This window comes from Bacillus rossius, assembly GCF_032445375.1.
Source record: "Bacillus rossius redtenbacheri isolate Brsri chromosome 9 unlocalized genomic scaffold, Brsri_v3 Brsri_v3_scf9_2, whole genome shotgun sequence".
In the NCBI taxonomy this organism is placed as follows: domain Eukaryota; kingdom Metazoa; phylum Arthropoda; class Insecta; order Phasmatodea; family Bacillidae; genus Bacillus; species Bacillus rossius.
The window spans coordinates 1,040,274-1,066,374 of record NW_026962013.1 but is presented as its reverse complement, the minus strand read 5'-3'; the positions used below and the strand labels follow the sequence as shown (position 1 = coordinate 1,066,374).

Here is a 26,101-nt window from a genome sequence, read left to right as displayed (position 1 = left end):
GACCCTAAAGTTCAGGGAGATATTGTTACATATTCATGCGACAGATGGTTCTGACCTGCAGCAACAGCAGCAGCAGCTTGAGGCAGGGGGCGAGGCAGGGGTTGAGGCGGGGCCGCGGGGTTGCAGGGGACGTGTCCCGGGAGCGCAGCTCGAAGCACAAGCTGCTCAAGGACAGCAGCGTGGCGGTGACGGGCCTCACCTTCAAGACGACCGCCAAGTACACGTTCCTCTTCGTCGCCACCACCAGCAGCGTGCTGCTCTACAACGTCACCGTCAAGGACAAGGAGCAGAAGGTGGGGCGTGTGGGGTCCTCGCCGAGCGTCTCCTGCCGGTGGCGAAGGCACTAGAACATGGGTTCCTAACCTGGGGGGAAAACAGCTGTACTGCAGGGGTGATGATGGAAATTTTTGGTATGCAGATAGTAGAATGACAGATCAGCGCCACGTGGCTTGCCTCTCGAAGACAAAGATGTATTAGCCAAAGTAAGATTTCTCGGACTACGCGAGGATAGCACTTTCAAAAGCGGAATTTCAAAATTATGACCTCGGTACATTTTGGCGAAAAGTAGGTGCTGAATTATCCTATTATAGCTGATAGAGCTGTAAGAATGATAATACCTTTTGCTACCACTTGTAGATGTGAGAGTGGTTTCTCGACCATAGTAACATTAAAAACAAAGGCCAGAAACCATCTCAATGTGGAACATGACTTGATATGCGCGCCGTTAAGTGAAACTAAACCGAAAATAAAATAATTTCAACTTTCACATTAACTGTCATTAATTAATTAAGAAAACATTGAAATAGTAATTAGGTATATTTTTGTGTAGTTATATTTTTAATAATAAAGGCTATTTGTATGCATGTGTCGTTTTCTTCAATAGAATTTTGAAAGGGGGTAAAATCAGTTTCCCTGATGGGTCATAGGGGTAACAAGACTGAAAAGGAACTGATTAGGAACAGGGGTACTAGAACGTGAACTACATGCCCTGATAGGTTGTTGGTTGGAAAAGGTGTAAGGTGTAGTCAAGGACTATCTCTTCAGATGTATGACCAGAGATGCTTTTTTGCTTAGTTGCACTTTTTTTTTGTCATAAATTTGCTGAACAAATTTTTTGAGTTGTAAAATGTCACTTAAGAGATTGTAATTTTGATCGCTTGTATGACTGTTTATTGCTATTAGATGAAACAAATATTGGTGTCTGTATTGTCTGCGATGAAACAGTGCTAACGGACGTGAAAGTGAGGATTTTATACTTTGTGTGCATTAGAGCAGAATCGCATAAGCCTGTAAATCTCGCGTACGCATGATTGGATAGCTGTCAGAATACTTTGATGTGACAAAGTTAGAACGTCGTGACTGGTTCTCTGCTCCTGCGTAGGTCCACCTGGACGGCCTGGGGTGCGAGCAGCGCTGCAGTGTCTTGGCAGAGACTGTACAAGACAGCCACTTCATGATCGGCAGGAATGATGTGAGTATCGAGACCACAATAATTTTACGGTTAGTACTTGTATCGTACTTGTACTTTGTAGTTTAGTAAAATAAAATTAAGTAATATTTTAAGGCAAAACAGTGTTGCGTTTGGATGAAAACAGCTTGAATTAAATTTGACAGATAAACAATCGGTTTTAAACCATAAACGCTCACTAATTTAAATATGTTCTGAATGTATCTGTGGTAGTCCAATTTATTTAAAATTATTTTACCATGAAAATATAGCATATAAATCGGTCTATTTTGGTGGATTAAGTATTTCAAAACAGCTTTTGTAGTAATAAATACAGTTAACACTGAAATTCTGTTTTAAAAATTAAATTGTACTGAAAATAAACCCATGAAATGTCGGCACGAGTTTCGTGCCGCCCCGACTGCAGCTGATGCCGTGTGATGTGCGCGGTGCAGGCGGTGTACTGCTACACGGCGGACGGCCGGGGGCCGTGCTACGCCGTCGAGGGGCAGAAGATCCTGCTGCAGTGGTTCCGCAGCTACCTCGTCATCGTGGCCAAGGAGGAGAGGGGCCACAGCCGCGTCACCTCCACCCGCACCGCAGCCGCGCCCAGGCATGCCTCTTCCCTTTCTTTCTATCCACTTCTCGTTAGTTACCTACATCACATATTTTTTTTTTAAGTTAAAAACCTAAAAATATTGTAGAACATTTTTTTTTTCCCACCAACACTTCACAGAAGTCCAATATTATTTGATCAGAAGTACAGTAAAATTAAAACAAGATAAGTAAACATGGAACCGTAATAGAGAGATGAAAAATAAAATAATAAAGAATAACTGGCAATACATTTTCTTAATACCAATATAATTAAGTTTGAAAATTTTCTTGATCCAACTGATTATATCCATAAACATATAGTATTATTAGAAATTTTAAAAACAGATCACTCAATTTTTGTTTAAAAATACACTGAATTTATATATAAATATATATTTTTAAAAGTCAAAACAATAACACTGAATTTTTCTTGTTTTGAAGATTAAAATGACCTGGAAATAAAACCGTAAAATCTCGTCTCCAGCTGTTATTTTGAGAGGACTTGCGGTCTCGTCTGCTGTGTTTCCCGCGGGACAGGAACGTGGGCTTGTCTCCTCAGGAATCAGACTTGTGAAGGAATGGACACAGGAGCAGGGGCGACGACTGCGTGGTGTGGTGTCGCAGCGAGCCGGGCGGCCAGGAGAAGCACATGGTGACGGTGCTGGACATCCAGAACAAGTTCCTGGTGTTCTCGGCGCCCATGAAGGAGGTGCGCGCCGTGCTGGTGGAGTGGGGGTGCCTGTACGTGCTGGGCGCGGACCACCGCCTGTGCCAGCTGCAGGAGAAGGACCTGCAGTCCAAGCTGGCGCTGCTCTTCAAGAAGAACCTCTACGACGTGTCCATCCGGTCTGTCGACGCCTACCCTCGTCTCTCTCACTCTCTCTCCCTCTCTCTCTCTCTCTCTCTCTTTCTCTCTGCCCCTCCCCTCTCTATCCCTCTTTCTCTCCCTCTTTCTCTCCCCCTCTCTCCCCCCTCTCTCTGCCCCCTCCTCTCTTTCTCTCTTTCTCTTTCTCCACGGGTTCCCACGTGGCCAGTTGAAGTAGTTTTGCACTTAACCTTGGATAAGAGGATTGATAATACAAAATTTTTTTTAATCAAAATATGCATTCTCCTCCTACAACAAAACCTCTTATTTATGAGTGTCACACTATATTTTAATAGATGTCTCAAAGGAGATTATATGGTACCATCAACTTTAGATTTTGTCCAATTAGTCAGGATTTTATTCCATTCATTTAGATGGCGTTATCTTTAGGTAAGCTAGGTTTTATTTCTGTTTGAGTGTTTTCTTCTAGTTAGATTTATTTTGTTTTTAGTTTGAATTTTGTTTAATTGAGATTTGCTTTTTAACATTTTTTTTTATTCCAATTAATCAAAGGTTTTCTGGCTAGTTACAGTCGTTCATTTTTTCCTGTTTCAATTGTGTTTTAATCCCTGGTTACAACGTGAATGTGGTTGATTTTCCCAGGATTGCAAAGAGCCAGCAGTATGACTCTGACGGGTTGGTAGACATGTTCCGGCAGTATGGGGACCACCTGTACACCAAGGGGGACCACTCTGCAGCCGTCGAGCAGTACATCAAGACAATTGGTCGGCTGGAGCCATCGTACGTCATCAGGAAGGTATGCAAATCCAATCCCTAGTGTGTGTTTGCGGTTTTTTTGTCTTTTTTTTTTCCCCCTATAGATACTGATACCTTTTTTTTAAAGCTAGGCAGAAAATTGCTTTGAAAATGTTGCATTCTGTGTAATATTTGCTAAGAAAAAAATTATAATTATTTATTTTTGTACTACTAATTAGTACATTGTACTGCAACATGTTATTTGTTTTGACAGTTTAATTATTATTATTTACGATTTATTTATTTTGTTTGCTCTATGTCTAATGTTATTTATTTTCAGAAACGGTAATTTATTTTTGTGTGTGTCTATGAGAAAGTGACTCTTTGGATTTTTCCCGGACTATTTGAAATAGGTATTGTTGATACCCCTCTAAGGACTAAATGAACTTTAAAACTGTAAACGGTAAAATTAACGCCGTTATTTTATAATGTAAATTATTATTTTAATATTTTTTTATTTAAATTGTACGTGAAATTTTGTAATCCACGCTATTGTTGCGTGCGGATTTCACGTTTTGTTAAGGAAATTATGTAACTGATTTTGGTTTTCGGCCAATCACAGGCCGCCATTTGAAAGTTAAGTTTTACTGGCTTAATTTAAGAAGCTAGTAGGAAGGGAGTTCTACAATGGCCAGCTAAGAGAGCTGTAACTTCGTGACATCGGCGATACAAAATCCTTCGAATTAGCTATTTAGCACTAGGAATCCCGGATAGTGGATGATAATTATGTATCATTAGGGAGTCTAGATACGAAAATAGGGTTTATCTAAAAAGATAAACAATTTAGGAGTGCAATACGTGAGTAAAATAAAAGTGCCAAGAATTTGTGTCCTATACTTATGCACTCGTCACGCAACTCCCGTTTTTACGTCACATCATCGTCTGAAATTAACATAAACATTGATTTTATGAAGTAAATTGACATTATTCACGATTTTAATAATATTTTAAGATAAATATAACGATTTTACACACTATTTTGTCTGACTCAGAGGTCCTATAGTTTGAGAGGCTCTGAGCTCTACCGACGACGTTTTTGAACTTTACTAGCCGAGGTAAATTGATTTAAGATCCCTAAAAACATAAATTAAAACTGTGTAGTTTCTACGAACCCGAATTAAGACTTTTGTGAAAACTTACATGTGCGCACCATAACTCCTGGTAGTTGAAATTTATTTGAGTTATATGAGGTCAAGTACCAGTTAGGTTGTTTTGAATATAATTATTAATTTAAGAAATATAATTAATAAGGGTAATTTTTGAACCCATTTTTCATTTGAAATAAATAATTATATATTTTTATTTGAGTGTTGTGTTATGTTATTTATAGTGTCAGCTATCCCAGTGTATATTTATGTATGTTTGTACCTATCTAATTAACACCTAACTGTGGCCTACTTGACACCAGTACTTACCAGTGGAGAGCCACACAATTATTATCAATTTCTCCTACACAGTTTTAACACAGCCCAACGTGTCATATGTATGTTTGTCTCCGTAGAAGTGGGGCACTAAGTAGAAGCAGCCCTACATATTTAATTGGCCTATACATACACCAACATTTTAAGTGTGTGTGAGAGTAAAAGTTTCCGCACAACATGTATCAAACAATGAGTTTTTGGCATCATATGTCATGTACTATTTTATCTTAGGTATATTTAAAATGTTTGGAAACAACATGCCCAAATCGTTTTAAGAAATCAAAATATTTTATTTCTGTAACATTTTGAAAATAAAATATGTATTTAACATATATATATATAATTATATATATATATACATATATATATTCACATATACATACATATACATATAGTACATACATACACACACATTAACTTTTTACATATTTCTATAATTAATACCTTAAATAATTATGCAAAAAAATTCTATGTTAGCAGTAGTGAAATAATTTTTTGTTGCCTAGTTATTTTGGATCTTTAAGAATTGCTCTGTTTCCTAGGAAAAGAATATTTTAAAGTTCTAACAATATTTTTTGTGTTTTAAGTTGATATTAAAAAATTCTATCTTTGAGGCACGGTAGTAGCATACCTACAAGGAGGGGCATGTATAGGTAATGAAATGAGCAGAGCGAGTGTGTTCTTCCTTTAGACTTCCGTAAAGAAGTACGCATAAAAAGGTGAAAAGAACTTATATTTTTTGGTGTTTTTAAGTTTTTACGCTTCCCTCTCCTTTTTTTTTTTTTTGCTTGCTTGATGTCTCATTGGCAAGTGGCTGGTGGGGGCGGTGTGTCGCAGTACCTGGACTCGCAGCACATAGACCAGCTGACCACGTACCTGCAGGCGCTCCACAAGCAAGGCCAGGCCACGGAGGACCACACCACGCTGCTGCTCAACTGCTACACCAAGCAGGGCAAGCTGCACAAGCTCAAGGAGTTCATCATGGTGGGCGGCCCCTCTCCCCGCGCCCCCTGCACCCTTCCTGCCCCTCCCTCCCTCCCTCCCTCCCTCCCTCCCTCCCCACCTCCCGACATCCGCCTACCAAAGTGTTTTGTGTTTCAGTAAGAAGTCACACAGTTTCCAACAAGGGCTTGGTTCCTTTTAGAATATTATTAAAGTATCCCCTCTAGTGACATGAGGTGCAATTGGGTGGGTATAGTATTAAACATTTTAAAAGTTTGGTGTACATAACTAAACATTTGAATGCTTAAATTATGATGCCTAGAGAAGAAATAGTTATCTACTACCTAAATAATTTAAATTAAATCTGAAAGAATTTTTGGTTATTGAGTATTCATTTTTGCAGAATCTTTATTTTATTAATAAAACCATAACAAGATTTCTTATAGAGATAAAAAAATATTAACATTCTCATTTTTGCAATTTGTATGCCAATATACTACTTCATATTTGCACATAAGTTAGATATGAACAGAAATGTGCTTTATTTAGAGCATGGTTACTACTACAAACAATGGAAAATACCAACTGTTTGAACTGCAAATAAAAGTTAGTTCGTAATATTGTGACAAAGACATTTCTAAATTAACTTACATAATTCTTTGTAAATGGAATTCAAAAATAATAACCAAATAAATAAGAACTTCACAATGCTTGCTGTTTCCCATGCAAAGCAACCGCATGAAACGAATTTATGAATAATTTTTTGGTACTGTAAATTTTGCACATTTTAAATTAATTTATTTAACTTAGTTTTTTGTGAATCAATATATTTCATAGTTACCTATTAAACATGATTTTATATAATTATGTATTAATAATTAATTTTCCAGCCTCCATTAGTGAATTTAAGTTTCAATAAGAAACTAATAGATGGTAAACAAATAAATGAAAAGCAAAAAATAAGAGTTAAAAAAAAAAGAGTATATGTTCTGTTTATAAACTAAAATACATGTTCATTTGCATTGCATGCTTTTCTTAGAATGAGTTCTTTTGGGTAATTAATACATTTATGAAAGAAAAAAAAATTACCAAATTATGTTTCCTCCTTTATCGCTTTGGAATCAATGAATCTGCAACAGTTGTATCAGCATATCAGCGTATCGGTATACTGTATTGGCAAAATTTTGTGAATCTGTACATCTCTAAAAATGATTGAAGTACAGTAAGAAGTTTTATCTCTCTGTAATTATTTTATTGATTAATAACTTCTGATTTAATCACTCACATTAAATAATTTTTAATATTAGATTCTCAAAGTTAGTAAAATAATACTTCTTTTTATTTTCATTCATGAAAGTATTGTCACACAATGTTCCTTAAGCAGAAGGGTAGGGATGTGCGAGTACCCGATATTTTCAGGTATGGTTCGAATCCACAATTACCCGAATCAGGAATCGTACGTACATGTATTTGAACAGTATTACGAATATTCACAAAAGTTATAAATTAATTTAATACAGCTCAAAAATACTAGCAGTGAAAAATAAAATTACGTAAAATTAGGCTACTATTACGTAAGTATTTATAATATGATGTATCAAAGAAAAAGATGTAAATTATATAATTAACACAGTGACATTAAAAGAATTTCGAAGTTTCGAGAGCTTAAACTATAATTACGAATTTCGTCGTATAGCAAACTATAAACTAAAAACAATTACATACCTACAAGAAAAAAACATCTTGGCTATTTATTTGAGAAAAAATTGGTTTCGTTTGCTGAAACAGTTATAAAACTGATAATTCCGTGTGGCGTGCAGTTTATTACAATTTATTTGGAGAATCGAATATGTTTTGGTTTTCATATTTGGACGTAGTTATGCAAAAAGGAACCAACCCACATGAAACCTATTCTGAGTATTTTGAAGTTAAAGTTAATTATAAATTGTAATTCTCCTATTGATGATATAATGTGGGTATAATTTTAATGGTCTAGTATAAAAACTGATATAATAATAGCAACGACGGTACGATCAACCTTGTACTATTTTTTAAATTTATTTTCAAATAAAATATAATAAAATTGTGGGTTGGTTCCTTTTTGTATAACTACGTCCATTTTAAAGTGTTTATTATTAAGTTTACATGATTAAAAAAAATTTCAATCTCAGTGTAATGAATAATTGCCATTAGTTACAGTTAGAAAAAAAAGAGGACACACATTATTTTTGAATTAATCAGTTATTTTTGATTATTCTGTGCTTAATATTAGGGATCGGATTCATATCTGAAATACTGCCAGGGATTCGGATCGGATTCGAGCCGAACTGAAAATGAAGGATTCGCACATCCCTACAGAAGGGTGTTGCTGGTCAGCCCGCGCAGGGTCGTGAGCGAGCGGGGGTGGGTGTGGCATGTGTCCAGACGCGGGACCGGGAGGTGGACTTCGACGTGGAGATAGCCATCAAGGTGTGCCGGCAGGCGTCGAGCGAGGACGCGCTCCTGCTGGCCGAGAAGCACGGCCTGCACGACTGGTACCTCAAGATACAGGTCGAGGACCGGGGCAACTACCGCCAGGCGCTGGACTACATCGCCCGCCTCGACTTCCAGGAGGTGGGTGCTCAGTCCGGTGCCCAACCATACGGTCCTTTCACGTTCCATTCGTAGCTTTTGAAGTTCAAACAATATTGTTTGGTTTTTAATCTTAATATACATAAATCCAATGTCCTGGTGTTTGTTTCCAGTGAACTCTTCACCAAGTCAACCGATTTCCATGAAAATTGGCATTTATGTGTAATTTTTTTCCAACTTGAGAGATAGGATAGTTCTTATTTCGATTAATGGTCTTAATAATTAATAATTAGTAATAAATAACTGATCGCCATGGGTAAACAAAAAATCATAGATCATAAGCATACAAACAGTAACTATGTGACATTTCTCTATGTCCAACACACTGTCATATAGCGCTATCCAGTTTGCTTTAACTCGCAGACAATGAAGCTCCATGTGTTTAGCCCGGGCAACGCCGGGTGCTGCAGCTAGTATAGTGTAAATTCATTACAATGCACATGAAAAAATCCATAATTTAGTATTTAATAAAAATGAAAGGGCATTAACCTCAACCTTTAACTCTTTGAACTCGAATTTATAGTTAAGCTAGCAGTGGGAACTGCTGAGCCAATTGTTTGACAAGTCTGACCCTCGAATGATGTGGCGTTGTTTTATGTATCGTTCGACAAAGGATCGGAACTGGAAATGATGAATATGGCTTGATGTAAGAGTTCAAAGGTTGAATGTGTAACATCATTAGCAGATCCAAAAATTAAATTGGTTTAGATTGAGAAATACTTTTATAAAGCGAGGTACTTTGTAATAAGTCTTATCTGAGCACAACTGTTTGTGTTGGTCGGTGACGTGTAACTGCCTGAAGAGGCAGGCTGCATGCGGGCTCGTGTGCGCAGGCTGAAGCCAACATGAAGCGCTACGGCAACCTGCTGATCGAGAAGGTCCCCGAGGAGGCCACCCAGTTCCTCAAGAAGCTGTGCACCGACTACCGCCCCTCCAACAAGCCCTTGGTGGACGTGGTGGGTGTCCCTCCCTTTCTGCCGGCCGAGGCTAGTGGTGCAGCGGCCTCTTGCGATTACCAGTTTGTTTTTGACGTGATGGCGTCTCGTAAATCGATGAACGCCGGCCGACCACCGTGCGAGAAGATCTTCTATAATATCAAACAGGTTGAGGCGGGCCTTTTTAAAAGCAGCAATTTAAAAAATTTGATTTATTTTTTGTCCAATTTGGTCATTTCAAATTAACAATTTATTGACATTGATTTGATTTCAGTTTATTTCTATAACTAATTGCTCGTGATTATATTTAAACAAATTATTTAAATTAAATTTGCAAAAACTGTAAATAATATTTGAAAATTAAAAAGTATGCAATTTTTCATCAATGTTTTTTTATGACGTTATCTCGTAAAATTATTGTCCGCAAACCGACTTTACAGACAACCCCCTTTTTAATTGAATTTGAATGTGAATATTACTTATTCTTGAATAAAAATACGAATTTTGAACAAAAAGAAAAGAGGGATGGCTGAAATTTGTTCGTCGTGGGTGGTTAAACTGCCTTAATTTTCATGGTGCTTGTCGGCCCGTGTAAACAAAGAGGATGAGACTATACTATTTTTATTGGCATTTGGTTATACGCGGTATTCCGTAATTCAGATTGCATTTTTTTCATCCGTATGGAAAACTCAGGAAGAATAGCTTCAGAGTTGAAAGGTGTTTGGAAGTATTGTGAAGAGAATGCTAACCAAACCACCAAATGTAAAAAGCGTTGAAAAAAATTATTCAAACAGGTTAACATAGCTCTTCTGGCTTGATACGGCATGGCACTTAGTGAAACATCTGGTGTTGACAAGGGAATTCTTTACTCGAGAAAAATTGAACGAGAATCCAAAAACAAATCTTATTAAGTTTGTACGTTTTAATTTAATTACATAATTTTTAATGTGTGATTAATTTATAGTTTTTTTATTGTTAAGGATATTTAAAAACCCAATCGTTTACTGGATATGTAATTGGTAAATAGTGTATATTTCAATTGATAAATTTTTCCCGCCCGAAAATTTCCGGAATCAAAATATCCTTTCCCGCCCATCACTTAGTACAGATGGTTCCAAGCAGCTGAGGTGTAGTTGGAGCTGGCTGTGGTGTGTTAGGGCATGCTGGATGGCTCGCTGGCTCCCAGCACGGAGAGGGCCAGTCCCGAGGACTTCATACACCTGTTCCTCAACAACTCGGAGTGCCTGGTGGAGTTCCTGGAGCACCTGGTCAAGGTGAGCCACTGAGCGCCCGCCAGCGTTAGGCACTTGCAGCAGCTATCTTGAATTTTTGCAACCAAAACAAAGTTTTGATGAGTTAGCATGTACCTGCTTCCTCAAAAACGCCTTAAGGTTTTTTTTTTTATTCAAGTCTTCTCTTTTCATCCTTTGTTTCTCTCCCTTTCTGTATTACTAGGCCTGTGCGTATATTCAAATTTTTGGATATGAATACGAATAATTAAGTCATTTGTGCGATTTAAATGCCCTTTTCTGATGTTTAATGGGTCTTCATTATCGAGAACATGAACAATAAGCTAAGTTTTAAACATGCAACAAGTATTAAAAAGTTTTTTTTTGTTACTGTCTCACTAAAATGTAAATGGAAAAAAAAAACTCGTTAATGGTTCAAAACAAGGTACCTATATTTGTCATTTCAAACTTGAAAACGTAATATAAATTATGTTCTTTTCATCACATGCACCAGAAGTGGGGAAAGAATAAACTTCGATAACCATGGACTCCCGGCAAGTAGAGGGCCAGTCCCAAGAACTTCATGCACTTGTTCCTCGATAACTCTGAGAGATGCTTATTGAGATGGGCATATAATTTACCTGGCTGCTGTTAACATCGAAAACTCGTGAATAACTAGGGATTAAATACCTATATAAGTATTAGCTCATTCAGTCACTAATTTGGGAATACAGTATTGTTTTAAAAATACATTTTTCATAAAATAGATTGCTATAGATTTCATGGTTTTTTTTTTTTTTTTGCAGTTTGCGAAATTTTTCTGGATCAGCATGTAGAGCAGCAGATTGTGGAAATTAAGGCGGATAAGTACTGAAATTAAAAGGTTGGTTGATTGGTTGGTTAGGTTAAGTTAGGTTAGCTGCATAATTAAAAAACAATTAACAAAAATCACATGCTTTCGCGGCCATTGATTAAAGTAGCTTGGCTTCTGGGTTGTACCCGCATCCTCCAAGGCAAATATATCCCTGATGGTTCGGTCGACATTGCAAAACAATTATTTCATAATTTGAACATTTTAAAAAATATTTTCCATGTACTAATGATAGTCGACTTAACCAACCTTTCACCTCAATATTATCTGTCTAATTTTCCAAAGTTGTTACATGATGTGGGAAAAAAATTTTTTGGTGGGATTCTAATTCTCATTCTTACCATTCGAATTCAATATTTGTATTCGTTTTTGATTCGACTAAAAAAACTATTTTGCACAGGCCTGTTTATTAACAGTGGTTTTCTATATTCATTTTTTTTTTTTTTTTTTCCCCTCTATGTTGCTTGTCCATGTTCCCTGCTCTCCCGCAGCGTGTCGCTGTGTCGCCAGGGAGCAGGCGTGGAACGTCGCGGGGGGTTGTGTGCAGGTGCAGCCGCGCTGGAGCACGCTGGTGTACAACAGCCTGGTGGAGCACTACCTGCACGTGTGGGCGTCGCTGGGGGACCCGGCCGGCCGCGCCCAGTGCGAGCTCAAGGTCATGCGCCTGCTGCAGGACCCGGACGCCAACTACGACAAGGACCAGACGCTGGTCGTGTGCCAGACGCACGCCTTCCGCAGCGGCGTGCTCTACCTCTACGAGGAGAACAAGCTGTGAGCGGGCACCTCGCTCAACTTTCCTGTCCACGTAGTTCAGGATGATTGTTTCTAGAGCTTTCTCTCTTTCTCATTTTCCATCTTCCTCTCTCTCTCTCTCTCTCTCTCTCTCTCTCTCTCTCTCTCTCTCTCTCACTCACTCGCCCACTCACTCACTCGCCCACTCACTCACTCGCCCACTCACTCACTCGCCCACTCACTCACTCGCCCACTCACTCACTCCCATTCACTCTTCCACTCACTCGCTCACCCACTCACTAACCCGTCCACTTACTCGCCCATCCACTCACTCACTTACTCTCTCACTCACTCACTTACTCTCTCACTCACTCACTTACTCTCTCACTCACTCACTCACTTACTCTCTCACTCACTCACTCACTCACCCACCCACCCACCCACCCACTCACCATATCGCAGCTACTTATTTAAAACTTGATAATGCGTGTTTGATATTGACTTCAAAATTTTTTGGCAATAATAACTTCAACTTCTTTCAAAGTGTAATCTCCAGCTCAGGTGTTGGGGAAATTTTAACGTCTGATTAAATTTTTGTGATAGGTTACCCAGAAAAAATATTCATTAGTTCAACTAAAAAAAATTAAATGAAATGGTTGGACTAAGACTAATATTGTATCGCTCAGCCAGTAACTGAGTCAATCGTATTATTTTGGGTTCAGTCTTTGTTGCAGTGCTGGTGTGCAGATGATTTTTGATTTTTTGAGCAAAGTATTTTTTTTTTTTCCCCCATGGGTGGACTTGAGACTCTAAAATGTTTGTCTCAGTGTAAACAGTAATGTCACAGAATTAGAAAATTTGTAAGTTGTTTTAACTATGGCAGTGTTAAAAAGAAGTGCAAAACTTTTTTTACTTTTCAGTAAAAATTATTAAAGACCTAAAGAAATCAGGGAATTCCATTCGTGACATTTGCTGGACATGCGACAGCTTTACCCACTCCTAATATAGTATATAGTTTATAATTGTGGCCAAAAGACATGATTTTACTGGCAGGCTACACTTTGGTGGATAGGGTTTGTTTGTATGTGACATTTGCCATCGGCCGATCGATCCTGGACCTCAAGGTGTCACACCTCATGTCTGCTCATAAGTCGAGACGTGCCATGGTATTGGGTTGGACCCCACTGTTCTCGCCGCGTGAGCCTGATGCATCAGCATATCCCTGGGGTGGGTCTTGGTAATGCAGATAAGGAATATACACTTTCACATAGACACCATTTGCCTTAAACCCTGTCTAAAGTACAGATTTGTATCTCTCATACCCTGCTTTGCCTCAAACAAGCTGATTCTTGATGAAGTTCTTGACTGTTTTATCCTCATGTCGGTATAAACTGTTCGTTGCTTTGATTATAACCATCATGCATACCGTAATTGGTTTCTAATCCAAACATTTTGAAGGTGATATAATACATATAACGAACAAATAAATTTTTAAATGTGAATTTTAGTGAAATAACTATGAATTGATATGGGACTGTATAATAATGCTGTGTGCAGGGAACTTGCAGCTTGATGACAGCGTGCGGTAAGTGCGGTGCGTGGGACTCGCACGTGGTTGCAGGTATCAGCAGATAGTGCAGTACCGCGCGTGGTTGCAGGTATCAGCAGATAGTGCGGTACCGTGCGTGGTTGCAGGTATCAGCAGATAGTGCAGTACCGCGCGTGGTTGCAGGTATCAGCAGATAGTGCGGTACCGCGCGTGGTTGCAGGTATCAGCAGATAGTGCGGTACCGTGCGTGGTTGCAGGTATCAGCAGATAGTGCAGTACCGCGCGTGGTTGCAGGTATCAGCAGATAGTGCAGTACCACGCGTGGTTGCAGGTACCAGCAGATAGTGCAGTACCGCGCGTGGTTGCAGGTATCAGCAGATAGTGCAGTACCGCGCGTGGTTGCAGGTATCAGCAGATAGTGCAGTACCGCGCGTGGTTGCAGGTATCAGCAGATAGTGCAGTACCACGCGTGGTTGCAGGTATCAGCAGATAGTGCAGTACCGCGCGTGGTTGCAGGTACCAGCAGATAGTGCAGTACCACGCGTGGTTGCAGGTACCAGCAGATAGTGCAGTACCGCGCGTGGTTGCAGGTACCAGCAGATAGTGCAGTACCACGCGCGGCAGCGGGACTTCCGCGCGGTGGTGGCGGCGTGCCGCAGGTTCGGCCACCAGGACCCCAACCTGTGGGTGCAGGCGCTGTGGAGCGTCGCGAAGGAGCCCGACCCGCCCGGGGACCACCTGGCCGAGATCCTGGACGTGATAGGTGCGTTGTCCCGGCCCCACCGGTTCAGGATCTGAGGCAAGAGCGTGTGGTGAATACATATCAACCTGAAATAACATCGAAATTAAGTCAATGCAACGCTAAACACCGAAATAGTAGTCAGTAAAACGTCATAAAACTGAAATACAGCAAAATTCACCTCAATTACCTACTTCATATATTATTAACATATTGAATTTATTTAATAAATATTTAGTTTGGTTTTTAATTTTTTGAAATAAAGATAGTATTTAGTTTATATCTTTGTTTTTTAAAAGTAAATAAAAACAGTGATACCATCCAAACATTAGGTAATTGCCTATAGAAAAATATAACAAGGCTTTTAAGTTTTCATACTGATTGTTTGATTATTACATGTTATATTTGCAGTTTTTTTGTTGAACTCATTCTAACAAGTATATGCAGTATTGTTTTATGTAAATATTTTAAGTGCCTTACCACAAATTGTTGAAGCATTGTAATTGTGCTTGAACGTGTATTTATTATTACGTGAGTTTTAATTTTTAATGGTGATAAAGACAAAAATCTACTACTTGTAGTGATGAAATTTAATTTTTTTATAACACCATAGACTCCTGGACCTAGCGATGACCTGTTGTAAGAAGCATTGCGCTTAGTAATTTCAGGAAACTATGGAAAATTTAAATTTTTCTGGTCGGATTGGGGATGTGTGTCCTCTCTACGGCAAGCGACTGAGATGTGCCTACGGCCCGTCTAGTCTCGGGTGGTCTTGCGTGGAGCGGGGAGTGTGGAGTGTGGAGCGTGCTGACGGGGACGGGGGGCGTGTCGCAGAGAAGCAGCGCCTGCTGTCGCCCCTGCTGGTGGTGGACGCGCTCTGCAGCGCCGGCACGGCCTCGGTGGGCCAGGTGCGCCGCTACCTCGCCAGCGTGCTGGCCTCGGAGAGCCGGCTGGCCGAGCAGGAGGCCGCCCTCAGCGCCAAGTACCGCCACGAGACGGAGCACATCCGCGCCAAGATACGCGACATGCAGACCAGGTACCTGTGCCTCCCTATCCCCGGCGGCCTGCCTCCGTGGCTACCCGTCCAGCGCGATTCATTTCCCCCTTTTCAGCTTCTCTCATCTTGGCATGGTGGTCCCAGCCACTGACTGGAACTGTCTGGCAACTGGGAAACCTGGCAGGGTTGTCTGAGACAGTAACACTCGGGAATTATTAAAGAGTAGTCTTCATATCCGGAAAATGACAAAATGTTGGATACTAAACACAAATTACTCATTTTTAATATTATTGTGTGCCTATAAATGTCTTAACAGTAGCACAAATGCATGTGTATTTGAAGACCCATCTGTTTACACAATTTAAAGGTAAGAGAAATGATAACGAATCAACTGTGTATTGATTTTATAAATTCAAGCAAAGCACAAACAAATGTTGATAGTCTTTCGTCCGACCACAGTCAATTATTTTTTTCGTTTATAATTTTGATCAAACATAGTTGCTTTATATTACTGGCTAGTAGCATTGATTGTATAGCATTCATGGAAGTAACAGCGTGAACTGTGTATTTTTTGAGGAAAGATTTTATGTTCATTTTCATATGTTCAGTTTCAATATGTATTTGTATGTAGTTTAATATTTTTTTTTTTTCTTTCAGTAATGATTTAAGACAGGCCAAAATGTTTGGTTGAACAGTAAAACTCAGGGAAATTTTTAAAGTAAGAGAGAGGGTACCCTTTGCACGTAGATGCCCATAAGGCGGCGGGAGTTCTCAGGATTCTCCCGTTACCCCAAAAAATCCACATTGCCGGTGCTCCATTTTCATGTATCACCCTTCATTGACTCTTCTGACCTCGACGTAGATGAATCATTTTTACTCTCTTTGTCTCCATTTGCACACTCATTACCACAGTCACTGGCTGTATCTGATTGCATCACGAATCTGTCCAGCCTCTGTGACTACTTCTCAAAAAAGTTTATCATCTTTGTTTTGTAACTGTACATTGCTTGCGTTAGGAAGAATACTATGTGATTGCAGTATTTTTGACATGATAACGTCTTATAAATCTATGAACGCCGGCTGCACGCACGAAAAAGCATGACTCATTGTCTCGTTCCGCCTAAGCCAAGCGTGCAAGAACCGGCCAACCACCGTGCGAGAAAATCTTCTATAATATCAAACAGATTAAGGCGGGGCTTTTTAAAAGCAGCGATTTAAAAACTTTTATATGACGTTATCACGTAAAATTATTGTCCGTAAACCAACTTTACAGACAACCCCTTTTTTCCACTGTTTGGGTTTATTGAGAAAAAAACCTTCAGTACACACGTTGAATCACACAGTATAGCGTTGAATATGCAGTGATTCTCACGAACATGTGACCTTTATATTAGATGATGTAAAATATCCACACCTGCCAACATGGCGACGCTGACGCTGACGCGCTGTGTGTGTTTGGCAGTGCCGTCATCTTCCAGGGGTCTCGCTGCAGCGCCTGCAACCACCAGTTGGAGCTGCCCTCCGTCCACTTCCTGTGCCAGCACTCGTACCACCAGCAGTGAGTGGGGTCCAGTGTGCATCGTGACTGCCTAGCCGTTCACTAGCGTGGCTCTTCTGTCTACTTGCACCTCACAACTAGGTTCAATTTTGGAACGTATTTATTTTTTTATTGTTATTTTCTTCAAGAGATTAATTAACGAAATTTTTTGTGCTTGTAACAATAATAATTTTTTAAAAATGCTGTTCATTAAAATAAAATAAAAATATAATTATTTAAACTCAACACCACCACTTGGCTACATCGTAAAAGTAGTCTTGTAATCTTCATTATTTATTCGTTCATTCAGTCATTCATCTTTTAATTCTAAATGTTATAGTATTTTTTTTTATATAAATTTTTTTATCTATGTGTGTATTAAAATAGGAAAGGAACTTTTTTAAACTGTATTTTTTGAGTTCAGTGTACATAACATTAATCATCCAGTCAAATGGAATACTTCATCTATTGCTGCATCCAGTTAACATGTCATGTGTACACCCTAACATTTTTTTTACACTGAACCTTTGACTGATCGGAGGAATGGACTGTGAGGTGGACTGCGTTGTGCGATCAGTTGTTTCCAGAGCTACGCTGAGAAGGAGAACGAGTGCCCCGCCTGCATGTCCGAGAACAAGAAGATCCTGGACATCATCCGCTCTCAGGTACTCCGGCCCCGCCGGCCCCGTGCCGACTCGGACGTCAGTCCAAGCAACAACTCAGTTGAATAGGAGGACAAGGACGGAAAAACTGTGTGATTTGTTTGCTATGGTCATGGTAGTGACGATCTACCCATGATGTTTACCGGCTCCTTTCTGCAAGTGTTAGGAGAATGGACCCGTGAAAGATAACACAATGAATAATATTCAGATCTTTATTTCAATTAATCTGTGTAAAAAAAAACACGGTGAGAGAATTTGATGTGAGTTAAGAGTGAGACACAGATGGTGAAATTCAAAAATGAAACTAAGCATTTATCGGATTAGTTTTATAAAGTTGAAGTAAATAACCTGTTATCCTGTCTATTTCTTATACAGATCAACTGAATTCAATCTTTGAGCTTTTAAATACTGTACTAGGAATATATTATAACAGTACTGAAATGAATTTTAAATCAGGTTATCTTGCAAAAAAAATTACAAACATTATTTTTAAAAAAAATATGTTTGTCAGTGTTGTACCATTTTTTTTAAATTGTACTTGAATAAGCCATCTTTTAAAATAACTTTCTAAATTAGCATAGTACATTGGTTACAATATGAATGAGAATTACTTAATTATAAATTTTTGCCCCATAAGCCATGTGAAGAAATTTTTCACTTAAAAGTATGGGGGGAGGGGGGGAATGTCCGTAACTTGAACCCTATTATTATTATTATTATTATTATTATTATTATTATTATTATTATTATTTGCAAAAGATTGTGTTCAGTATTACAAATAAAAAATAGGTTTGGTTTTTAAATTAATACTTGGTACTTAAATTAAATAAGGAAGAAACGTTTTTTAATTATATGTGGTTTTTTTATTTTTTTTTTTTTATTTTCAGAACTTCTTTCTTTCTTGTTTGTTCAGAGCCTGTATAGTCAGAGTAAATGCCACTAACCATCCTGGATGCTTCACCGGTAGCTCAGGAGGGTGTTGTTACCGGCGCACGGGCGTGGGCCGAGGAGCGGCGACGGAGACCCCGGAGAGGTGACCCCGGGAGAGTGCGTGTGCCGCAGGAGCAGAGCCGCGACCTGCACGAGACCTTCCACAGCCAGCTGGAGCGGGCGGAGGACGGCTTCTCGCTGGTCGCCGACTACTTTGGGCGGGGCGTGTTCAACAAGCTGACCGTGGTCACCGACTCCCTGCGTGAGTGTCCGCGGCCCGCGCCTCCGTCCGTTCCCCTCGTTTGGGAGCCTTCACGGACGTCATTTTCAATGTTGTTCAGAAGTGAATACGTACATATGTGATCATTAAGCTGCTCTAAAGCCAGGTGCTCCGTAATTGCTGCCACTTGTGTGAACACACATATGTGTGTGTGTGTGGTTTTTTTCTTCTTCTTCTTCTTCTTCTTCTTCTTCTTCTTCTTCTCTTTCTCTTCTCTTCAATAACTAGCAACTTGAAAAATTCGCTACCGTGATAACGTGAAATTTAACACGAAGTTAGGCATTTCCAAATGTAAAATGTGAATTTTTCGGCATTTTAAAATTGAAAAGGTTATTTATCATAGGTACTTTCGGCACATTTGGAAGGAATTTAGTAAAATTCCTTCTTTAGGTAATACGTATATCAATATTAAAAAAGTATTTTAATCTGTGAAACATATGTATATTTGCATTATTTTTGTAGACACTTGACACTACAATTATTTTGATTTTTTAATTCAGTTGCCATCTTTATTTACTCAAAAATGGTTGTAATATACAAAAAATAATTGTCACTAGCTTGAAAAACATTTTTTATATAATTACGTAAATAGGTACACTGTTCAATTTTTAAAGTAAATTGCTTTTATATATTTATTGTACATCGATTAAATATTTATATTTTTGAAAATGCCTTCATGTATCTGTTGAAAAAAAAATCTGCTTGCTAAGATATTTTTAGACTTTATGTTGGTCAGACTCAAATAAAACAAAAAATTTTTATCTAACAAAAACTTTAAATAGAAAATTAATTTACAGTGTTATGCTAATAACAATATTTATTGTCAAATAATTATTGAAATTAGTTTTTAAACTTTCCTGCACCCATAGTTTTATAATGAATGCTAAATAACAAGAAAGAGACATTGACAAAAATCAATGAGTAACATGTTAAGTACACTTACATGTGGTGTTTGTTTTCGCAGTGGTTTTCTGGTTCAGGGCATTTCTGAGGAAGGAATTATACCGAAAATGTCAAATTAAGTATCGAGTTAACAATCTTCTGTTTGAAATGCCCAAGCCTCCCGTAAATGCATAACAGGCGGAAGAATTCTAACATGAAGATTTCTATGCTTCAGGCTCAAAAACCTTAATGTGCAGACAGTGCAACTGTGCCGTTTGTTATGAAAAATTGGACAATGTTCTTAAACAGATAAAAACAGCCAAACGTTATACTGCTACAAAGAAGTTGGCTACACACCCAGACAATAAAGTTCAGACCTCTTGTTTACCAATTTCAACGGTACTAAATGTTGAAAATTTGTGTTTGATAACTTTGCATTAAAAACCACAGAAGCTTTTGCTAAAGCGAGTATACCCTTGGAGAAACTCGAAGATCAGAACTTGCGGTAATGTATGTGTGAAATCATAGAAGGAGCAGGGGTGTAGCCTTGCGTCAAAATGTTAAAGAAAACGGTAAGTTCCGAAGCTGGTGCGACAGCATGCAGATTCTTTGTGCGAGTTGGTACAGAACAGGAAAAAATTGTTATACTCTGTGACGAAACCACAGACATGGGAAGACAGGGACATTTTACTTTGTTGGGATGTAGATATCCCAGTATCACAAGTCGCCTGGCTTGTCAGAAGAGTGGCTATGGAAGCAGGGTAGCAGAGGTGGTTCCCTCCCAGGATCGCCGTCGCTGCCGTCGCTGAAGCAGCCTGCTCCCGGGGGCAGCGTCACGCCGGTGTCTGCTCACGGGGCGGGGGCGGAGGCCAGACTGCGGCTGGGCGAGGGGAAGTCCTCCCGCACCGGCAGTGGTACGTCCGCTTTCCTCCGTGCATCCCTTATGTTTGTGCACTTCTTTAATGTAAGTTGTGTTTTCATGTGATGGGAGCTTCTGCACTATCTCAAACATTGACAGTGTAAAGGTTCTAAACCTCTCTGACCCGAAATGAAGTGTCCGAAGCATTTTGATACCAATTGTAATGGTCCGATCAGGGTTGTGACACCATCAGAGGAAGCTCTGGAAGGAAAGGGTCGGGTAGGGGAAGGAAGAGAGTGGTCATATCGGCAGGTTTGTCCCGTCCTGTAATGTAACTGTGACCGGCTTGTGTGGTCCTATGGAACAGGTACAACACCTTGCAGTAAAGTGTTCCGCAGGTATGTGGTGTCCGGGGGGTTTACACTGAGTTGCTGCAGCTGAGATGTTGACCATGTGTTGCCTGTGCCGGAAGGAGCGGGCGCGATCCTGCCGGCGCCCGAGGGCCGTGTGCGACTGGGGGAGGCCAACCTGTACAGCGCGTCTCTGGAGGCGAACCTGACGCGGGGCGCCGCCCCGGAGCCCGCCCGGCAGAGCCCCGCCCGCCAGCCGGCCCCGGCGCCGGCGCCCAACCCCTTCGAGGGGGAGGGGGAGGACTACGACGAGAGCAAGAACCCCTTCGCGGAGGACGAGGCGTCCGGCTCGGCCGGCGAGGAGCGCGACGACTACGACAGCAACTTGAACCCCTTCGCGTAGCTCGGCCCTGCCCTCTCGTGCTCTGCCGTGTTCCACGTGTCGCGTTTGTCAAGTTTTCTTTGAAATGCAAAAAAAAAATAATTATATTCGCCAAAAAAATAACTATTTTGCATGTTTCTGTGTAGTTGTTTGTATGTGTGTGTATATATAGTGGATTTTTTTCTTTGAATATATAAATTTTCACAAAAAACACATTAAAAGTGTATGTTCATGTGTACTATATATTTATGTATGTATCATGTATGTTAAAGGATAATTTGTGCATTGTAGATAAAGATTTTGTTAATCTATATTCAGATGAATTGTTCCCTACATTATTTTTCAACTTATGTATCATATGACATGTTGTGGAGAAATATCTACACAGAAAAATTATAAATGTTGATTTTTTTATTTAACTACAACCATACGATATAAATATTTTACTCGTAAGGCATTATGTCTTTGCAAAATGATAATTTTTGGTAGTGTAATGTATTGCTCTATTAGTTTTGTTATGTTAAGAATTTATTAGCTTGGAAAAAAAGATGATGGCCTGAAAGATTTTTGTTTTGATCAGATGGTTTTGCTTGAAGATTTGACATAAGCGGAAGTGTTTTGTTTGAATGAGCTTCACTACTACAATATATCCAAATGAATTTGTATGTGAATTTTAAAAGCTAAAGATAATGTGATTCATTACACTTCCTATAGGTTTGGGAAGAGAGTAGTTACTATTTATGCTGGTTCATGTATCCATCCAGTCTTATTTAATACTGTGCCCTTATGTAATATGCATTGTTCACATCAGACAGTTGGTGCTGCAAGATAGTAAACTATCATGGGTATTTCAGACAGAAACAAGAAGAAAATATCCATTTGCCAAACACTAAGATGAAAGTTGTGAAATTTGTACATTCCTGACATTGTTGAAACCCAGTTATACACAGACTTAAGAAAAATTTAACATACATAAAAACCTTCAAAAGTTTTTGACAGGTGTACCGATGAATACTTCTTTTGTCAGTGTTGTAAACAGTCACCCGTTTACAGGTTGATTTCATTATCTCATGTTTATTGTAAATTAATTATTATATTTAAATATGTATTTGTATTATAAGTTGTACCAGAAATCACACTAATAGGGATAGCCAAAGCCAGCCAGTATGTTTAGTCTTTGGGAATTGCAGAAGTTTAATAATTTATTGTCTTCATTTAATTATTCTTTGAACGCCTATTCCTTTTTCTGCAAGCTTTACATGAGTTAAACACAGGTTTAATTACCGTACATTGGATTTTACTACAACTGCTGAGTATTTCTTCCTGCTAGTTGCGAGCTCGCTGGTTCATCCTACCCCGGGTGACGAACGGAAGCGACTGAAGAGGCCAGGGCAGCATGGCGGCGGAAAGCACTGGATTTACCATTAGTCTCTCCTGTTATTTATTAATACATATTTTAACTAAAACAAATACACTAAAAATTCTATAATAAAATTATACCAAAGTTTCCTTAATTATTTAAGCTGAGTATTGATTATTTAAATTAATATTATGGTTCATACTGGTTGCGGGTAGTTCCATTGCCTGCCGCGTGGGGCGCTGCGCCGTCCTTACCAACTAGCACTTAAAAAATAAACACTTTGAAAATATTATTTAAAGAAAAGACAGGTAGCAATTACGTAAACATAAATTGAATAATAAAATAAAAGGGGTCATGGCACAGACTTTACTCCCGCCTCTTGTCGGCAACCTCACACGCTCACGCGCGCGCGTGCGCGCACACACACACGCACACTGCACACTGCACACTGCACACTGCACACTGCACACTGCACACTGCACACTGCACACTGCACACGGGGCGGGAGGTTTGAAATAGAGGGTGGTGGTGGGAGGAGAGGGGTGTCGACGGCGTGAGGCACATCGGGCTTAGGGGAGGGTGTAGCCCCGTTCGACGTCAAATTGTGCAAGTATGCGAGTGTGAAAAAATGCTGCGTTTCTTCTACCTCTCCCCAGCCAATCTCCTCTTCCGGTTTCCCATCACATAACTAACTATTCTTTTCATGCGAACAAAATTTTTTTAATACCGGTACAGGAAAATTGTAGCCCCCTCGGCAAATCGCGGTGGAGGAGCTGGAGATCCCAGGCCATATCATGAGCACCGAGGGTTGTCAGTTTGTGTCAGGTAGGGCCGGTCCAATTTGCCCTAACTGATGAGAAATCATCATCCTGTACCCACAAAATTCTTCAGCAGCACATGACCCTCATCAACTTGCCTGCTGTATCATCCCGAACTTCGCCAATGTCACTACCGCCATATCCGACCTCTTGTCACCAAAGTACAGTTCCAGTGGAGAGGTTGAATGCAGCACATGGGTACAAGTCAAAACTGAACCGTTGGTCAATCATGATCTAGCACTTCACATTCAAGGTATATGTACCGGTACATTAAGACCAGTTGGCGGACAAGCTTTCACAGCACCCAGGCCCTACAACCACTTTCCACTATGATCATGATTGGGAAGACCTACCCCTCTCGCAAGACACTGTTGAAACAACCTTTAATGATCCGTTTGCCACCCAGACTATCCTGGACATCCTCCTAAGGTCCACTGGGTCCAGTGCGACGATGTCTCGACTCGGGTGTCTGTTACTGCTTGCTGCTAGGAAGAAAACTCCCCCTTAATCAACTGATCTTTTAACATCCGCCGGACTTTTTATCATTCTTAAACATTTTTTTGTATCTGCGAGGCCTACTCCGGGTGGCCGACTCGTTTTAATAAATATTTAAGTTCAATTCGAACATTTAATCACGAACCGCGTCCTAAACTAACGAGGTGACCTGGCCAGCCTGTAAATTGATACTCTCCCGCCGTTGGCATTATTAACAGTTTCATAGCGTATGTAGGTGTAGCGCAATTGGAGACGTGTTGTAACGTTGCTGAAATAAAAGGAGTACGTCGAACTTGTGATTTTTAGTCGAGTGACCACGTGTCCCTGCTCCTGAACCTCGAGGCGTGTGGGACGCCTTAAGAGCCCACTGTAACGATATCGCGTGCTAAGGGAACCGAGCCTAGCTCTACACGGGTCACGCCATGCCCTGAAGAGAGAGAGTGCCAGGTCCACGTGGTGGCGCCCACTCCGACATTTAATTTGTTCGTTCCCTTACATCCCTAGTACGACAAATTGAATACTTGCACACTTTATTATTTGTATACTTTCGCACTTACAAAATTTTACATTTGCACACTTGCTTACTTGAAAACTTTCGTAATAGCATAATTTAGCGCTCGCATAAATGTGTTGACGCCGTCCCCGCTACCTCATATGATTTTTACGTGATTTTTGCTTGGGTTCGAGATCTCGGGGAGGGTTCGGCCTTGTGGCTAGAGGTAGGGGTTAATGCAGTAGGGCCCCCTGAGCTGTTATGGCCACTCGGGACGCCTGAAGAAGAACACCAAGTTTCTGGAGAATAGTTGGTGAAATTATTACGGCACAGCCCTATACATAGTGCTGCCCATTCTGGCCGTAACGGTTTTCCCGACGCGACTAGTCACATGCGCAGCTCACTTCCTCAGTGGCGGTTCACGATTTTAATGCGCGTGAGGGGCGGACTTGTACACGTGATGCGGCGGTTACAAAAAAGCACTCTAACATGACAAATTATATCTTGACGAACTAAACACTTCACTATTACCTAACACTTAATATACTGGGCTAGTGGCACGTAGGCCCGTGTCTCTGGCGACTCTACCTGATACCTAGATGTGTCCCAGGGACTGCTTCGTTAGTACATTTGGTGGCACGATACCGTGCAGCGGTGATACCTAAACTCTAACATGACAAATTATACTTTGACGAGCAAACATTTCACTAACATAACACTTCTTATACTGGGCTAGTGGCACGTAGGCCCATGTCTCCGGCGACTCTACGTGATACGTAGATGTGTCCCAGGGACTGATTCGTTAGTACGTTCGGTGGCACGTGTCGCATTCTGGCTGCCCTGTGTGGGCCAAAACTAAGTAGCCGGTAAGCTAAGTTGGGGCGTGAAGCGCCGACGTAGTCTTGTAGACTCCCCACAGTACTCACGTATTATGTAGAACACTCATCTTGGAGCACTGATTTAATTAAGTGAAATACCTCATGGTAGATTGAGGCCGACCGCGGAACTGTACGTAAAAGATTAAGAAGATATTATACTATTGAAACTACATGTCGGTGAAAGCAAAGGTTGATGGTTCTGCGTTGCGCTCAGGCTGCCGGCCTCTCGGAGCTCCTGAAGGACACTGCCGGTGTCGCCGCGCGCGACCCCCCTCCCCCGCCAGCAGTGATGCCAACTCCTACAGAGTGTTCCCCCTAGGAACAACTTCAAATCCCCCTAGATTTCGATTAAAAACCCCTAAAGTTTTTGTCGTACACACTGTTTGAGAGGTTATTTCTAATATGAATATAAAATACATTCAAGTAGTATAAAATAGCTGTTGTATTTACGTGGGTGCATTTTA

The 26,101-nt window shown here is 40.2% G+C and overlaps 1 protein-coding gene across 3 annotated transcripts in view; it reads left to right on the top strand.

Moving 5' to 3' along the window:
* Positions 1 to 22,796, top strand: part of LOC134542877 (vacuolar protein sorting-associated protein 11 homolog) — a 30,042-nt gene extending 7,246 nt beyond the window's left edge. The window contains exons 5-21 of one of the 3 annotated variants that reach the window (XM_063387456.1): positions 127 to 293; positions 1,382 to 1,471; positions 1,903 to 2,060; positions 2,669 to 2,890; positions 3,513 to 3,666; positions 5,924 to 6,070; positions 8,453 to 8,641; positions 9,493 to 9,615; positions 10,752 to 10,868; positions 12,242 to 12,465; positions 14,566 to 14,738; positions 15,549 to 15,750; positions 17,174 to 17,269; positions 17,826 to 17,913; positions 18,973 to 19,102; positions 20,788 to 20,916; positions 21,334 to 22,796. In XM_063387456.1, the coding sequence (XP_063243526.1) occupies positions 127 to 293; positions 1,382 to 1,471; positions 1,903 to 2,060; positions 2,669 to 2,890; positions 3,513 to 3,666; positions 5,924 to 6,070; positions 8,453 to 8,641; positions 9,493 to 9,615; positions 10,752 to 10,868; positions 12,242 to 12,465; positions 14,566 to 14,738; positions 15,549 to 15,750; positions 17,174 to 17,269; positions 17,826 to 17,913; positions 18,973 to 19,102; positions 20,788 to 20,916; positions 21,334 to 21,614 (2,690 nt within the window). In that variant the 3' untranslated portion in view covers positions 21,615 to 22,796. Of the gene's footprint in view, positions 1 to 126; positions 294 to 1,381; positions 1,472 to 1,902; positions 2,061 to 2,668; positions 2,891 to 3,512; positions 3,667 to 5,923; positions 6,071 to 8,452; positions 8,642 to 9,492; positions 9,616 to 10,751; positions 10,869 to 12,241; positions 12,466 to 14,565; positions 14,739 to 15,548; positions 15,751 to 17,173; positions 17,351 to 17,825; positions 17,914 to 18,972; positions 19,103 to 20,787; positions 20,917 to 21,333 lie in introns of those variants that run through there. The other 2 variants (XM_063387457.1, XM_063387458.1) reach the window with 2 other exon arrangements.
* Positions 22,797 to 26,101: the final 3,305 nt, after the last annotated feature.